Source organism: Tenrec ecaudatus, chromosome 4 (genome assembly GCF_050624435.1).
Source record: "Tenrec ecaudatus isolate mTenEca1 chromosome 4, mTenEca1.hap1, whole genome shotgun sequence".
Classification (NCBI taxonomy): Eukaryota; Metazoa; Chordata; class Mammalia; order Afrosoricida; family Tenrecidae; genus Tenrec; species Tenrec ecaudatus.
Genome location: NC_134533.1, coordinates 5,843,813 through 5,861,440, shown reverse-complemented (window position 1 = coordinate 5,861,440; position 17,628 = coordinate 5,843,813). Strand labels below are relative to the sequence as shown.

The following is a 17,628-nucleotide window of genomic DNA, read 5'->3' as shown; positions in this document are numbered from 1 at the left end:
TCTCTCCCATCCTTCTCTGCGCCTGTCTTTGCAGGGATGGAGGTTGAGGCTGCAGGGAAGAACCCTAAGGATCAGCAAGTCCAAGGTGGGGGCATCAAAGACCCAGAACAAAAAATCATATCAATGTGAATGAGGGAGAGTGTGGAGTGGAGACTCAAAGCCCATCTGTAGACAACTGGACATCCCTTACAGAAGGGTTTCAGGGAGGAGACGAGCCAGTCAGGGTGCAGTGTAGCACCGATGAAACACGACTTACCTCTAGTTCTTGAATGCTTCCTCCCCACCCCACACACTATCATGACCTAATTCTACCTTACAAATCCAGCTAGACCAGAGCATGTGCACTAGTACAGATAAGAGCTGGAAACACAGAGAATCCAGGACAGATAAACGCCTCAGGACTAATAATGAGTAGTGATACCAGGAAGGGGGTGGGAGGAGAAAGGGGGAACTGATCACAATGATTTACATATAACCCTCTCCCCGGGAGACAGACAACAGAAAAGTGGGTGAAGGGAGACAGCGGTCAGTGTAAGATATGAAAAAAATTTATACATTATCAAGGGTTCATGAGGGAGGGAGGGTGGGGCGAGGGAAAACGAGGAGCTGCTACCAAGGGGTCAAGTAGAAAGAAACACTCTCCGTGCTACATGGAGACTCCCCTGAGGAAACAATACAAAATCTCTTTATTACCCCTTGTTTTTTGTCGGGGGACAGGACTCAAAGCGAGGGCCTGGTGTGCGGGGCCCTGGGCTAGGTCCAGAGCTGGGTTAGGAAAGGGACCCAGTGAGTCCAAGAGGCCCCGTCCTGTGTCCTGCAGAAGGACAAGGGGGAACTGAGGACCTGGAAGGCGGTAGGTCCCCCAGCTAGGGGACAGGGAGGAGGGCAGGTCCCAGGTCTCACGACCTTACGCTCAGTGGGCTGTACGGGCCAGCTGTCTTTTCAGAAAGGCCCCAGGGGCCTTGGAGAGTGCCCCCCACCCACACCCACCCATTTCTGCAGCGCGGTTCTTCGAACCCGGGACCGGTCCCAGCATTCCAAGGCCCCATCCGCCTTAAAGCGCAGGGAGGAGGATCTAGCGAGGAACCCAGATTCCAGGGAGGCCCAGTCCCACGAGGGGCGCCCTCGGGCATGGGGGCTGGGGCGGGAACTTCCCGAGGCGCCCGGAGTCCCATGGATGGATCAGGGAAATGGAGGCAGGCGGGTGGGCCGTTCACAGGTCCTCGGAGCCGTCTCCTCCCAACGCCTGTTCGAAGGGGCAAGGCCGGCGGCAGGGTCCGGCGGGCTCCGGGCCGGGCCCAGGTCCCGCAGGCGGTGGCTCCTCCTCCACGCCGTCCCCCGGGCCGCCGCCAGCGCCAGCGCCTCCGCCGCGCTCACCCTCCGCGTCGCTCTCGTCCGAGTCGTCCTCCTCCAGGTACCGATAGCCGCGCACCTTGTGCTGCGGCCGCGGGATGCGGGGCTGGCGCGGGAGCACCCCCCGCCGCAGCTTGTGCTCCATCCACAGGTACGAGGTCACGGCCGACAGCAGCGTCACCAGCAGCACCGCCAACTTGACCTGGGCGGACGCGGGGGGGCACGTGGAGGGGCTGCTCCTCCCCAGGAGGGTTCTCAGCCCCCCACCCCCTCCTCCTCCAGGAGCCTGTCTGCACCCAGTCCTCCTGAGTCACCTGCACCAGCTGTCTGGGGCCTCCGTTTCCCTACCCGTAAGAAGAACTTTGGCCTTGTAGGTCAGGTGACACTTGTCACCTCGTGGCTGCAACCACAGGCCAAGAGGAACAGCGGCCGGGATGGCACAGTACCGGGCAGCGTCTGCATCCACGATACAGAGCCGTCATTAGGCAGAACCACCACAGCCACGATCAAGATGATCGATCGTGTTGATTGCATCCAATACATGTGAAATGCCCAGGGACCACATCGTATTGATGCTTTCTATTATGCTTGGCTTCCCGAGTCATCCGGCAGATGCTCAATCAATACTGATGAATTGATGATAACAATAAAGAACTGTTGAAAAATTCAAAACACTGCCACCGACGAGTCAGGATGGGAGAGTCGAACGGTCCTTGTGGGTGTCCGAGGTTTCTCACCGTTAGGGGAGCAGAGAGCCTCATCTTTCCCCTTTGGGGGAGCTGCCGACCTTGCAGTTAACAGCCCAGCGAGTCCACCCACTGAGCCACAGGGGTCCCTCAGGTACGGGCAAATACCCTTTGCATCCTGTGTGTAACGATTTCCTCTTCTTTTTAAATTGGGGGCTGGGACTTGTCAGACTGGCCTCACAATTGCCAGTGTGAGGAGTGGGGTGGAGGGAGTCTAACAGATTAGACCACTCCTGCTCCCCACTCCCCAGCCCTCCTCCGCACCTGGGGCTGTGATGAGCCCCAGCTCAGAATCCCACTCCAACAGGCCCCAAGAGAAAAGCCAGCCCGGGGATGGTAGGATGTAAGGTGTATGAAAGGTGCTGAGTTTGGAGCCACCCAGTGGGTTGGGCGGCCAGGTCCCTGGCCCTCGGGGGCAGCCAGGTGTGTACTCAGAAAATACATACCTGGCAGTGGCCTGTGGGGCACCTCCCCGCCGACCCCACCCACCTCACCTTCATGGGTAGGCTGGAGCCCAGGTACACCACGAAGATGGCCACAGCCTGCCACCAGTGGTAGATGGTGAAGATGAAGTCCTGCCTCTCCTTGTCCTCATACAGGAGCCCCAGGAGCGCTGTGGGAAGACCCGGGTCAGGGCAGGCAGGGACAGGTGGCAGGTCACAGCCTCAACTTCCTGGACACCTCTCCCCTGCACCGGCCCTCCCCCAAACCCCAAAGTCACGTCCGTTGAGTCGATTCTAGTCCATAGTGACCCTGTAGGCAAAGTAGATTGGCCCCTTTGGGTTTCTGAGACTTGAAACCTTTAAGGAAGTAAACAGCCTCATCTTTTCCCCATAGTACAGCTGGTGGGTTCAAACCACTGGCTTTTCAGTTAGCATTTCCATGTGTCGCACACTTCACCAGTGCTTCTTACCAAAGGTTCATGAGCTCTGAAAAAGGCCTTGCTTGTGAGCTCTAAGCTCTATGATTTGATGGCCATGGTTGTTTGGGGCTTTTGGTAAATTAGTCCTGGCCTGCCTCCTAGTGGATGGCCTGGTTATTGCGGCTGGCCCAGGCAGGTGACTTCATTTGGTCATGGAGTGTGACCTTAAAAGCAGAACATTGGCTGCCCCCCTTCCAGGCAGGACTGCCAGGAGCCCTGGGACTGTCTCTCCTTTTCTCTTTCTCTGGGGAAGGCTGAGCAGACTGTAGGTAGATGTCATGCATATCAAACCGGGGGTATGTGGGGGGGGGGTGGAGGGAGCACTTAGGTGTCCAAAATTCCTTGAGGGATGGGACAGATAGAGCCTCGACCGCAAGTGGGCAACTCCAATTCGGGTGCTCCAGAATGTATAGTGAAGAAAGGTCGGAGTCTCAAGGTACAGAGATGCGGATCCACTTCCGGCACCCCAAATTAGCTATCCATTTTACAGGCTGTTGGGAGCTTGTGCGATAAAGACAATGCACCCAGCAGACCCCCTTGCCAGGCACCGGGGACATCCCCATGCCCATCCTGAGATTCTGCAGAGAGACTCTGCTCCCAGAGGGGACAGCTTTGAAGGGACACGGAACCCCGGGTACCACAAGGAAGAGAAGGGACCTTCAGAGCTGGTAACAGACCTCAGCCTTGCCTCCCAAACCCGCCCTAAGCCTGCGCCCCCACCCAAGGTCTGGCCCTCTTGGGAAATAGAGTATGAGCCCCACGGGAGGCTCCACCTAGTACTAGGACTCCTGGGTGATAGGTCAGGGTTCGCCTGGCCTGGCCACAGCGGGTCTGACCTCTGCCATCTGGTGTAGTCACACCGGCACTGGCCCATCAGGACAGACAGTCATGGGCAGCCAGTGAACCTGGGCCTGTGCGTCTACACACACACACACACACACACACACAACACACACCACCACCCCACCCCCATCCTGCATCCCTGCTTGTGTCCGTGGGATGTAGGCAAGGCCCCTCTTGCTACTTAAGAACCTAGGCAGAGACCTGCGGGGGTACCCAGGCCTTCAGTAAAAAGCAAGTGCCCCCCCCCGTGTTTCCACAGTGTCACCACAGGGGGGCCAAGGAGTTTCACACCCATCTGCTGTCCACAAGCCCTCACACTGGACCAGTGTCCACAAGCTCCCCCAGCCGCTACTGTCCATATGACAGCCGTCCATGCCTGGAGTGTCCACAGGAACCTCACCCAGTGCCCACGCGATACTCACTGCTGAGCCCGGTCTTGTTGAGGGCACTGCCCACACCCCAGAGGACGGCTGCTGAGTAGAGGATCCAGCTGTGCTGAAGGCTCTTGGGCATGGGGGCCCAGAAGAAGAGGCAGAGGGTAAGCAGCAGGTGCAGGCCAGCGCCGGCCACCAGGGGCACCGAGCGTGGCAGCCACAGCCCCAGCAGGCCCAGGACGGAGGCGGCCGAAGCACCCAGGCTGTAAGCCACCAGGAGGGATGCCAGGTTTTCCAGTCCTATGGAGCAAACGCCATAGCCCTGGGGCACAGCAGGGCCAGCGTCAGAGGCCAGCTAGCCCAGCTGGGTCCCCTCCCCATGAGAGGTGCAACTATACGCTGCACCTCCATCCCTCTGGACTTTCTGATGCGCCCACCCTTCCCCACCCCAGCGGGGCTCCTGGGGTTCTGTGGTCCCAGAAGCAAGGGCTGTACCCACAAAGGCACCTTCCCATTTGAACCTCCAGCTCACTTCACAGGTGAGAAAGAGAGGCTAAGATAACTAGTCCCAGGTAGCGCTGGAGGAGGGGGGGAGGTTGAGGAATGCCGATATCTTTGCATTGCAGTGAAAACCGTTTCCCATCTCGGGCGTCCTGGACTGCATCTGTCCCTCAGCCAGCTGGCCGGCCGTCCGTACCAGGGCGAGCCCAGTGCAGGCGAAGAGCACCTCGAAGCCGCTGTAGATGAAGAAGGGCACCAGGTGGCGCAGGCGGAAGTCGCGCACGTGCTTGAAGGGCAGCTGGAAGATGTTGCCCCAGCCCACGCTGCGCAAGTCGATCTCCTCCGTGGGCCGGTAGGCAGCGCCGCACAAGCCGAGCACCTGCAGATCCGCGCCGTGAGGGGACACTTCCAAGCCAGGCCACGCCCCTGGAATCAGCCCCGCCTCTCCACCTAAGGCCCCGCCTCCTGAGAAGCACACACCGTGACAGAGGGCAGTCTGGCCTCCAAGCCCCGCCCTCAGGTTGCCTTCAGCCCAAGGCCCCGCCTCCTATGACCCACCTCAGCCTTGCTTCTCAGCCCCGCCTCTCAGCCCAAGGCCACGCCCCCTTACCAGCCCACCTTAGTCCTTCCTAGGCCTTTAAAGCCCGTCCCTCCCGGTTTGAACCACAAGTTTCCAGCCCTCAGCTCTTTCGCAAGTAGTCCCTGGGACTCCATCCCCAGCTGGATTCCTGCCAGGCTGGTGACCTTTCCCTGATTCTGGGGTGCCAGTTCCCCACAACCCAGGACATCAGCCATGCCTCTGAGCCTCAAGCCTTGGCCCAGGTTTAAGACCTCGCCCTGGAATTCTGCCAGGTCTCCCTGGCCCCGCCCCTGCTGTGACCACGCCCACAGAGCTAGTCCCGCCCCAACATGGCCACACCCAACTCCGCCCCCGACAAAGCTTCACCAGCAGCATGGCCAGGAAGGCCACGGCCATGAGCACGCTCTCCACCACGATGAGGTTTCGGCTCTGTGGCAGCGTCCGCAGCACCGTCTTGTTGAAGCCGCTGAGGATGCCGTGACTGTTAGTGCCTGGGAGAGGTGAGGGGGGCATCATAAGGTGGGGAGCAGGGCACACCCCACCGCACCCCAGCACAAAGGGGAGCTGCCACATCCTGCTCCATACATTGCCCACTGCTCACACCACTGTCTAGGAGGCAGGGTCCCAAAGCCACCTCTGACTTCCACAACCTAGGCACCCAGGACACCGTCTCCAGGCACCCTTCCCTGACCACCCAGGCTGGGCCAGACATCCCACAGGGTCCTGTGTCCTCCCACCAGACCTGTGGGACACGGCCCCAGTCCTGAACTCTGAGCGCTGGGGCGATTGGCTGGGGGAGGTGAGCAGGTCCCTCCACAAGAACTAACCGCAGTTCTTCACACTGTTCAGTGTGTGGTTCAGGTCGTACAGGTAGTGGTTTAGGAAGTAGATCATGGGCAGCTGGGCACAGGCAAAACTCAGCTGTGGGCAAGGGGATCACGGGGTCAGGCTTGGGGTATAGAGCCAGGCAGGGCACAGGTGTAGCCTGGGAAGGGGACTGTGCATGGCCTAGGAGGGCCGCGGGGAAAGGGGTGGTGCCCAACCCAGGAAAACTTCCTCCTGCTCCCTGTGGTGTCCAGGTCGGTGATGAGGCCTCAGTCATCGCCAGAGGTAAGCAAGCAGAGGTGGGCTGGAGCAAGGAAGGTGGGACCAGAGAGCCGAGGAGCATGGCAAAGGGCTGCAGCCAGCGTGGGAGTCTATCCCTGGAATGGAGGCACTCACGTGGAAGAAGCTGTAGAAGATGGCTTGGAAGACCAGGAGGTAGGGGGCGTGGGAGCCCCTTGGTGGGCGTTGCCTGGGACCCTGTTCTTCCTGCTCCTTGTAGTGCACATACTCATAGTACTTCTGCGCCATCCTGCACCACAGAGCGTAGAAGATTGTCGTCCCACCACCCACTTCTGCCAAGCACCCTCCATGCTGCCCTGTCCCAACCCCACACAGAGGAAAGCCAGACCAAGAGCCAGAAGAGCCTTCCCAAGGCCCCCAGGTGAGGCTGGCACCGCAGCAGGGGCTGGACCAGGCCTCCCCTGACTGCTCACCTGGTGATGTAGTTGCCCATGGAGGCCCAGAGGGGTACAATGGCCATGCCCAGGGTGACGGCTGCAGGCACGAGTGTGTAGTAGCGCTCCCAGTAGTTGGTGGAGACAAAGAGGGCGTAGATGCCCACAGCCAGGAACATCATCCACTTGGTGCCAAAAAACCTGCGGGCATAAGAAAGATGCTGCTGCTAGGGGCTGCCCACTCTGCCCTGGCCCTTGACCAGACAGAGCCACCTCAGGCACCAGCTCACCAGGCCATGGAGCCTGGCCTCAGAAGGTACCACATTCTGTGCCCCCTCAAATAGCCGCCCCGGCAGCACAGTCATTCATTCACCCAATGCTGCCAAACCAAAAGTCAGTGGTTCCGACCCACCAGGACCTCAGCAGAAGGAAGAGGTGGCAATCCACTTGAATCCAGATGAGAGCCTTCGGAACCCTGTGGGGCAGTTCTACCCAACCCTCTGGGTCCACACACATATATAGGCCCAGGGTCTTGCCATGGCCATTTTGAGAATGAAAGGCAATGATTGTAATATTCTCCTTGATGTGACTGAACTACTGAATTGTATGATATGTGAATTATATATGCCAATAAAACTGCAAAACAATGATAAATAAAAACAAACAAACCTCCATATCTTCAACTAATAATAAAATCTCTGTTAAGACCTTAAAGTGCAAAAGAAAAATGAATGAAAGGAGATAAGGGAGGGCGGGAGTTACAATTCAGGGGTCCAGGGGCAAATTCAATCTCATTCGTGTTCTGGGTCCTCATATGCCCTTCCCCACCCAAGCTCATGTGCTGTGACCGAGAGTCCAGGAACATGTCTTTAGGAACTTGGCCCTGGCTAGGTCAAGGAGTCTTGACACAGAGGACCCACAGCCAGTAAGCAGTAGAGCTGGGACTCTGCCACCCCTGCCTCCGAGTGGAATGGGGCTGGACCATGTCTGTGTGCGTCTTTCTTTCTTTGCCTTGGCTTCCAGGAAGCTCTTAGCTTAATAACCCAGTTTCCTATTACAATGACCTCCTCTCGTACTATAGAACCTGGCCTTTTTAGTCCATATTTTCCATCTAATAACTAGAGCAAGAGCCACTCCTACACGTTTGGAGAGTGAAAGGAGGGAGGAAGCGCATCTCAAGCAACACACTGTACCTACTGATGTAACAAAACAGCAGAATTATACAAGTAGAAGTTGTGGAATGGGAGAATATTCTGCTGTGTATATTTTTGCCACAATTAGAGAAAAAATAATTCCATGAATAAGAATGACTACAAGGAAGAAGAAAGTTCTAGAATTGAATATGATGACAACGTCAACTTTTCTTGGAACGACTGAGTTACTGAGTGGCATGACAAGTGGATGCAGTGCTACTAAAACTGCTTTAAAAAATCACAGCAGAAAGTGAAAATACAAATACTCATTGCTGGTGAGGATGTGGTTTAAAAAATGACAAACCTGGCCACGACTCATGCCAATTTGCAAAGCTGCTTGGAAAATTGGTCTGGCTGTTTCGGCAGGGGGTAAGCATATGCGTTCTGGACCAGAGAGTTCTGAGCAAGTTAGTGCCTGCGGGCTGTAACTGATTTAACCTCTTAGTTTCCTCGTGCAGAAAATGAAAGTACCGACCTCGGGTTATTGGGCATCACAGTCATAAACTGCCTAACACTTAAGAAATGAAATACAGTTTGCCTTTGAGCCCACCTGGCAGCACTGCGGAAGAATGTCCTGGTGATTCGTTTCCCTGGACATGGCAGCCAAGAAAACCCTGGGAGCAGTTCCACTCTGGACTGCGGGAGGGGTCACTGGGAGTCAAAATCAACTCCAGGGCAATGGGATTGGGGCTGGTGATGGGTGACAGGTTGCAAGAGCTAGGACCTACATCTAAAACCATCAACTTCATACGCCTCCTGAGGGCGATTTGCCTGAGGAAAACAACTAAAGGGGACTGGCCTACACACACAAAGTGGGCACATGAAAAGGAGAAGGTGCTACACTGTCCAGCCCTGGGCCGCAGCCGAGTGCCCCAGGCCATGCAACAGGTGCTGCCAGCACAGCTGTCGGAGCTGAGTTCAGACCCGCTAAGGCGCAGTCATGAAAAGCAGCTAAAAGTGGTTGTTGTGCACACACACACCATTGGCAAGGGCACGCACATTACTCATGGGTGCAGGTGGAGAAACAAGCAGTCCCATAAATGGACGTAAACTCACTGCCACCAAGTCAACGCTGACTCATAAAGACCCCCTCCCATGGGTTTACCCCATCGTTCCCCCTCAGAGTTGCTGGTGGTTTTGAACTGCTGACCATGGGGATCTTTTACAATGGAACTGAAACCCAGCCGGAGCCCTGGTGACTGTGTAGTGGTGGCACACTGGGCTGCTAACTACAACGTCAGCCGTTCAAAACCGCAGCTGCTCTGTGAGAGAGAGGCAAGGCTTTGTGCTCCGGTCAAGAGTTAGTCTTGGAAATGCGCAGGGGCAGTCCTACCACGTCCTACAGTGTGGCTCTGAGTCGGCATCGACTGGGTCCCCTCCAAGCAGGGGCTGTCTGTCTGGTGGGGAGGGTGCATGGTGGGGCTTTAGCATTGGCTAGGCCATTGGGTCAAGGCCTCCATGGCTGGGATTAGACTCGCCTTTGGGGGCACTGCTAATACATGCCCCTTCCTGCTGGGTAGGTACCAGGGCCAGCTCCCTGACCAGGTCCTCCCAGACCTCAAAAGGTCTTGGAGGTCTTGGAAGTGCCGGGGAGAAGGATGGTGTCACGTGGGGTGCAGGCGGGCCAGGGGAAAGGGCCTGAGTGAATTTCTGTCCCACTACCCGTTTGTGCTCACTGCTCAACGTTGGTAGCTGGAATCCACCCAGAGGCGCAGCGGAAGAAAGACCTGGCAATCTATGGTCAAAATGACCGCAAGAACCGATGAGGCAGCCCTGGGGTTGACTCCCCAGCAACAGGCTTGGGTTGGGGATTTTGAAACCGAGGGGACCCTGGGACACAGCTCCCGTTTCCTTGCCCCACCCCCTCCCGCTGCCGCACACACCTGATGAGCACAGGCGTGTAGAGCAGTGCGGCGATGGGGGTCACGTTGATGCCCATGAGCATCTTGCTGTCGATGTCCGGCAGCCCCATGTTGCCGTACTTGACCTCCCGGTAGGTCTCATCATAGTGCAGGATCAGTTGCATCTGCAGGAGGCCTGTGGGGAGGAAGGGAGCTACCTGGCTGGGGATGGAATGGGGGCAACCAGGGAAAGGGCGGCAGGCGAGCCTCACACCAAGGGGATCCTCCCATGCCCTCCGTGAGGATTGAGGGGCAGCTCAGATCGCAGCGTGGAGCCAGCACTTGAACCGGCGTGGGGTGGGGTGCACCCCCACTGCTCTACAGGTCACTGGGCCGCAGTGGCCAGAAGTGAACCCTCCCTCACCTCCCACCCCTGTGGAGCGGCCGCAGCAGCTGCAGGGCTGCAGAGTGGGAAGCGAAAGAGGAAGGGAGGGCCGGTGCCCCGGAGGTTTCTCTTTCCCAGGTTGAGTTGGGGTGGGAACGGGGGCCTGGGTCCCCGCGCGCGCCCGCCCGCCACCCCCTCCCGTGCCGTGCTGGGTTCCGGGGTCCCTCCCGCCCCGCGTACCCAGGTAGACGCCGTAGGTGAGCGCGCCTCCCGCGCTGGCCGCCAGCACGTTCTTGAGCACCCCCAGGCGCTTGCGGCGGTAGTACCGACGCTCCTCCTCCTCCTCGTTGTAGTTGGGGTACGCGCCCACCAGCTCGTCCAGCTGAGGGACATAGCGCTGGCACCAGGCTCCTGGTGCTCCGACCCACCCCGACCTGGGGAGACCCTGTTCCCAAGACCCCCGCTTTGGAACCCACACCTTGACCCCGGCGCACCAGGGCGCACCGACCCGAGCCCATCGGGGCCCAGCTCCCCAAGCCCCTCACACTGACCCGGGGCGCTTCTATCACAGCCCCCGGCTCCGCAATCATTGCCCCTGCACCCAAAGTTACCTGCCCCTGGGTGCCCCCACCGTCGTCCCCGAGGTTCTGGGTAGCTGGGACTCCGCACCCTGACCCAGCCTTCCGCGCCATGTCGCGGCTTACCGGGGCTTCCAGCCCGTCGGGGACCCCGAGCGCGTCCTCTTCACCCTGCGGTCCCGGGGCTCCCACCACTGGGTAAAGTGGCGGCTCCGCCTCCATGGCTGCCGGACCCGAGGGCTGCAGGAGGCAGCGACCGTCTGAACCCGCGGTGGCGAAGCTACTTCCTCCTGGTCTGCGGGCAGTGTGCGGGGAGTGGCCTGGAGCCGCGGGCTTCTGGGGTGGAGGGGTGGCGGGGAGGAGCCGAGCGGGAGCCCCGCCTCGGCTGTACACCGCCCCCCTCCTGCAAAGATAGCCCCACCACTTCCGCGGGGGGCCACTGTGGGATGGGCTGAGCTTATGAAAACCGCGGAACAAAAAAAACCGCCTGGCCTTTAGTTAAGTTCTGTAGGTCACCGGATCCTCTAGCCCCAGTCCCACCAGCAGGCCAGTGTTTGTACATCTGCACCAGCAGCCTGCGTGGCTGGGCCCTGGGCAGGCTCCCATCTCCCACACGGAAAACCAGTTTGCCAAAGAGCAGGGCCTCCGGGAGTCTGCGAGTTGGTGGCCAAGGGGTTCCAGGGAGTGCCACCTCCACCTCCCAGGACCTCCAGGTTCCTGGTGGCATAATTGTTTCATCAGGCTTTGTCCCCATGTTCTCCTCCTGGGGAAGATCTGAGTGGGTGTGCCGGGACAGATGGACACATGGTTCTAAAGTGTCAGGTCCCCAGATTATTTCGGAACCTTGTAGGTGAACTCCTCCTGTGATCTGCTTGCCACTTTGGATTTTGTGTTGTTTTCTGACATGGGATTCGGCCGACTTTAAAAAACATGCCACAGTGCGCACATGCAAAGCTTGAAGCCCAGTAGCCGGTCCTTTCCAGTCTCTCCCGGGCCCTGGGAGCCGTGGTGGAGGAATGGCTAAGCACCTGGCAGCTCATCGAAAGGCCCATGGTTCAAACCCAGCCAGCTACTCTTTGGGAGAAATTTCAGGCCATCTGCTCAAACCCACTGCCCGTGAGTCAGTTCCTACTCATTTCAATCCTACAGGATAGAGCAGAAGTCCCCCTTAGGTGGGTACTGCAGCAACAGTAAATCTTTTAGGGAGCAGACTGCTTCATATTTTTCCCTGGGAGTACCTGGAGGATTTGAACAGCCAACCTTGTGATTAGCAGCCCAAGACTTAGCCCATAGCACGGTCAGGCCTCCTTTTCTCTCTAACAAGGGTTCTGTTATGATTATCATTTTATTTTCTTGTGATAGTACGATTTTTGCAGGTCAGGGTTCTCTGTGGTTTGGCAGTTAAGATACCATCATGAGATCTAATATAATGTAATCACTTTCACAATGAGATCTGTGATGAGCAGCCAATCAATTGAAAGGAAGTTTCCTTGGGGATGTGGCTTGCTTTCAATATATGTAGATGCTGTGGAAATGTTGGGTTTTTTTGTTTTGTTTTGTTTTGTGGTTTTTACTGGGCTTGGCTCCTGCAGCAGGCTCCAGTTCTTTGGACTTGAGCCTAGTGGTCTGCAGAATTTCCTGCCAAGCTTGGGTGCATCAGCCCCTGCAGCTACATGAGTCAGGAGAAGCCTCCTGCCTGACGTCGGATGCACGGACTCGGAATTGACCCACTTCAACGATGGTGAGAGCCATCTCGTTGAGATGAACCTGTTGTGTCTACACATGGGGAAGCATCCTGGCTTTGCGTCTCCGGAGAACTCAACCTGAGACTTTGATGCATTTATTACATATGATTTGCTTTATTTAATTTTTAGTCTCCCTTGTAAAAATAACGTTAGTTCTGACAGAAAGGGTAGAAAACCAATCAGGAGAGAATAAGCAGGGCTTCCAGGTCACACCCTGATGCAGTTCTTAAGATGTCCGGAAACACGCGTGTGGCATCCAGAAAAGGAGCTGTTTTGAAACTCATTTCCCCAGCTGACCCAAAGCAAGCCTGGGGGCACCTGGAAATGCAGTGTGCTGGGGAGTAGTCAGGCCTGACTGGGTTTGTCCTCCTGTGTGTGTGGCCTTGACCTGGTGGCTGCACCTCTCTGGGGCTATTGTCACATCTGTCAAGTATGGAAAGCATTGACTGAGAGCTTTGCACACAGTAGGTGCGTGAGTTAGTCTGGGTGGACTAGAGAAACAAATCCAGAGATACTCATATGTGTATAAGAAAGAGTGTTATATCTCAGAGTAATTGTATATTAAGAAAACATCCCAGCCCCCTGACCTGATCCCACCACACCGAGGCAAATCACTGGGGGAGTGCAGCGGAACAGCAAGGGAATGGAGTGGCAAGGTCCCCAGGGAATGCTGAAAGTGGACTTTGGGACCAGGGCATGGTACCCCAACAGACTGGACTGGAAAATGCTCCTAAGGGCCAGCAAATGATCCCTGAACTAACTACAAGCTTTTCTCTTGTGAAAACAAAACAAAACAAAACAAAATCCCAGCCCAGTTCATAAGCCCAATATCAGCCCATATGTCTGATACCAATCTATAAATTCCTCTTCAGACTCACACAACCATGCAATGACGCCGAATGCAGGAGGATCACAGGCCAGTGAGTGGAAAGTCTTGTGGATCCAGTGGCAGCATCTCAGCACTGGTGTGCGTCTGCCCCTGGCTCCTCCAGCTCCAGAGCTCTGGCTCATTAATGTAGCTCCATGTGGCTTGTCATTAGGAATACGAAAGCAGAGAACATCTGTCCCACCTCCAGCAAGCTATGTATCTTTTTAACGCCTCCAACCTGCAACCCGATTGACAGGCTAAACTCCACCCCTTCACTCTTTTTTTTAAAATCATTTTATTAGGGGTTCATCCAACTCTTATCACTATCCTTACATACGTCAGTTGTGTCAAGCACATTTGTGCATTCATTGCCTTCATCATTCTCAAAACTTTTGCTCTCCAGTTAAGGCCCTGGCATTAGCTCCTCATTTTTCCCCTCCATCCCCACTTCCCCCTCCCTCATGAACCCTTGATAATTTATAAATTATTTTCTCATATCTTACCACTCCTTCACTCTTTTTTATCACTTTATTGGGGGCTCGTACAATTCTTATCGCAATCCATACATGCATACATTGTGTCAAGAACATGTGTACATTTGTTGCCATCATCATTCAAAACATTTGCCTTCTACTTGAGCCCTTAATAACTGCTGCTCATTTTTACCCTCCCTCCCCCTCCCCCGTACCTCATGAACCCTTCATTATTCATAAATTGTTATTACCCTTCACTCTCAATAGTCTCAGATTGGCTACCACAGTGCCTCATTAGGCTTTGCTGAGTGGGTGGGTGACTCACAATCACTGCTAATCACTGAGTGCTGACTGGGTTCAGCCTTGACCTTGACACCCTGGGGAAGGTCACACCAACCCCTGAAGTGGCCCTGGGGGTGGACCCATGTGGCCAGGGCAGGATCTCAATGACAAAGCCTGGACATTCACATCTGGTGCGGTCAGGAAAGAGGGGTGGGAGGGAGGGGGGTGTTCAAATATATTGAGCACCCACTGTGTACCAAGTGTCCCGTCAGGTGCCCACCATCCCAGCATCCCTGTGAGGCAGGTGGCATCAAGTCCCTTTACCAGGTGAGGAAATGGAGGCCCAGGAGGGTGCTGGGACTCACCTGAGGTTTCTTAGGTGCTGAGGAGCTAGGTTTGAAGGTCAACCAAGGAGGGGGTAAAATGGACCAGGTACCTGTGTGATCAGGGGATGGAGGGGAAAAGGAAGGAAGGAAGAGGGAGGGAGGGTAGTGTTAGGGAGGGAGGGTAGTGTTAGGGAGGGAGGGTAGTGTTAGGGAGGGAGGGGTGTTAGGCCAGACTGTCTAGAAGAATAAATCCACTGGCACCCCCATATGTATAAGAAAGAGCGTTGTTTTTTAAAAAGACATGAGCACAAGAGCTTGTGATAGTTACACAATTTCATGTCAACTTGATAAATAAGAATGACGGGGTGGAGTCTAGCCTGTCCATCAGGTCACAGCCTGGTGACCCCTCCTTGGGCCTGGCCTTCTCATGAGGATTCTGGGACTTCTTCTCTTCCTTCCCGGAGGCGGGACACACTCTCTTTCCTCTCTAATTCACATTAATGTTGACAAGCCACATGGAGCCACACTGATGGCAGCCAGAGCCCTGGCGCCACTGGACCCACAAGACTTTCCACTCACCGGCCTGTGATCTTCCTGTGTTCGGCATTATTGCATGTGCTGCATGAGTCTGAAGGGAAAGTCATGGACTAATATTAGTCTTATGGGATAACATCAAACTTATGGACTTGATTTGAACTGGGCTAGGATGTTTTCTTAATATCTATATATAGATATAGATATTTATACACACACATACTTTATATCCCAAAAAACACCTATTTAGTTAGTTAGTTATTAAAAATTCGATTCTCTAGTCAACCCGAACTAACACAGAGCTTCTATCAAGAAGTAATCTTATTTCCAGAAGGTATCCCAGCCCAGCCCAACTCAAGTCCCTAAGTTTGATGCTAGCAGGGGCCCTCTCCAGACTCACTTAGCTGCAGGCCGATGATGCAGAAAGGCGAAGCAGGAAGATCACAGGCCGGTGGAGGCAGAGACGCCTGGATCTAAGGTCGGTGGGTGCTATCAGGGCAGTAATAGCTCTCAGGGCCGGGTGGTCCACATGCAGCCCACCCCTGGAGGCAGGCAGAGTCCCAGCAAGCAGGAAGGTGAAGGGGGAGAGAGAGAGAGAGTTTCCAGTTCCTCTCACTCCAATCCAGAAAGGCTATGACATCAAGGAGGTGCCACCAGGCTGAGACCCAATTGTCGGGGTGAGCCCTGCCCTTACCCTTACCCTTACCCTTACCCAGGAGTGTCTAGTTGACACAGTCCCTCCTTCCAGGAGGGAAGAAGAAAAGGAGGGGGAAAAGAAAGGAGGGAGGGATGTCCACCTGCTGCTACTGCCCATGCCCAGGCCACCTCCCCTGCCCCTCTATCTGGGAGAGTAGGGGCCAGAAGACAACATGGTCACTGTCTCCTCCACGCAGAATCGGAGGCCTTGCAGAGGGCAGGAGCTGACCTGAAGCAGACAGAGCTAGCCAGACCTGATCGCCCCCTCCCCTGGATCTGCTCCGACCAGCTTGGAGAAGGCTCTCAGGCCCTGGTATGGGGCCAGAAGCCCTAAGCAACGAAGTCAAACCTGGCCCTAGGACAGTTTCTGTTTAGCAATAAGACTAATGCTTTGGACCTAGACCGTGGTCAAGGTGGGGCAACTTGGCGATTGTAATGAATGCCTCCAAATCATATGGCCAGTTTTCTTCATCATTTTATTAGAGATTCATATAACTCTTATCACAATCCATACATACATCAATTGTGTAAAGCACATTTGTTCATTCATTGCCCTCATCATTCTCAAAGCATTTGTTCTCCACTTAAGTCCCTGGCATCAGCTCCTCTTTTTTTCCCTTCCCTCCCTGCTCACCCCTCCCTCCTGAGCCCTTGATAATTTATAAATTATTATTTTGTCATATCTTGCCCTGTCCGATGTCTCCCTTCACCCACTTTTCTGTTGTCCATCCCCCAGGCAGAGGGGGTGAGAGTGAAGGAGTCTAGAGGGACAGGCAGGGGACTGGGTGCCCCATCTTGTCCTGGAGCCTAGGGGCACCCCTCTCAACCTACTTCAGAGGGACAGGAAGTGCATCTCACTTGCTGTCCATGGACGCCTGGGTGCTCGGACGCTCCCATTTCTCAGAGGGGAACACCAAGGCCCGAAGAAGTGAGGTGACTTGTTCTGGGTCACCAGCAAGAAGAGTCAGTCTGTCTGGCCTCAGGACCCTCAGGACCTCCGTGTCCCCATCACCCACCCTCGGAGGGTGGACCTGGTGGCTCGAGGCCTCTTCAAGTCTTCTTGGAACCCGCCATGCACCAGGCTAACTCTAGGAGCCGGTCCTCGTGAAGCCCTGGCCGGTAGCCCCCCTCACCCATTTATTCTGGGGTCCCCTACAGGGTGTCCCTCCAGGACATGGGCTCCTCCTGGTTCTGAGGGCGCATGGACATAGAGAGGGAGGGGTCACTGCCAGGGGAGGGTGGGGTCTCTGCCCTAAGAGGATCCTCTCTAGGGACCTCCCCGGAGGCTGCCCCGCTAGACGTTAGCCCCTGCAGGAGACCCTCTGATAGTGCCTTTGGCCAGGGGGGCCCCTTCCGGGTCCTGAAACACCCCTCCACCACCAGCCTGTCCCCAGGTGTCTCCTTGCTTTGCTGTGTGGCCTTCGACCAGTGGCGGACCCTCTCTGGGCCTCGTGCCCAGTGGAGGGCTCCCAGCTCCAGCCCGAGCCTGGCCCAGCGTGGTGCACCCGCTCTGCCTCTGAGCTGCCTGGCTCCGCTCCAGACAGCAGGGCAGGGCTGTCACATGCCGATCCACGTGACAGGCGGCGGCTGGGGGCTCCATCCCACACAGAGGACGGGCCGCCCGCCGGGCCCCCTGTGCCCAGCCCATCTGGCTGCCATCTTCCAAGCCACAGTGGACAGGAGCCCTCTCCGCCCTCCTCAGGTAGACAGAGCTGGGACCCCACCCCAGGAGGGGGCGGGGTGATGAGCGGTTCCCAAGGCTGGGTTCCCTGGGGTCCATGATCTCCGTGGGCCAGGGCCCCAGACCCAGATGCGGGATGACACAAAGACCTTCCTCCCCGACACCTGTAACCTGACCGTCCACCTGTCTTACCTGTAGCTGCTCGGGA

At 56.1% G+C, this 17,628-nt stretch overlaps 1 protein-coding gene across 1 annotated transcript; it reads right to left on the bottom strand.

Moving 5' to 3' along the window:
- Positions 1–663: 663 nt before the first annotated feature.
- On the bottom strand, positions 664–11,149 carry UNC93B1 (unc-93B1 regulator of TLR signaling). Its single transcript, XM_075545268.1, has 11 exons — positions 10,942–11,149; positions 10,478–10,619; positions 9,895–10,048; positions 6,858–7,019; positions 6,541–6,673; positions 6,147–6,240; positions 5,686–5,810; positions 4,936–5,118; positions 4,287–4,560; positions 2,594–2,712; positions 664–1,555 (listed from the first exon to the last, which is right to left on the bottom strand). The coding sequence occupies exons 1-11, from the start codon at positions 11,035–11,037 to the stop codon at positions 1,214–1,216; spliced, it is 1,824 nt and encodes a 607-aa protein (XP_075401383.1). The 5' UTR covers positions 11,038–11,149; the 3' UTR covers positions 664–1,213.
- Between the last annotated feature and the right edge of the window lie 6,479 nt (positions 11,150–17,628).

Bases quoted from the DNA above. Each gene is read 5' to 3' on its own strand.
- UNC93B1 (XM_075545268.1), bottom strand. From the start codon at position 11,037: ATGGAGGCGGAGCCGCCACTTTACCCAGTGGTGGGAGCCCCGGGACCG. The intron at 6,241-6,540 runs GTGAGTGCCTCC...CCTTGCCCACAG, and splicing joins TCTTCTACAGCTTCTTCCAC to CTGAGTTTTGCCTGTGCCCA. The intron at 4,561-4,935 runs GTACGGACGGCC...GCTGTGCCCCAG, and splicing joins CCTGCACTGGGCTCGCCCTG to GGCTATGGCGTTTGCTCCAT.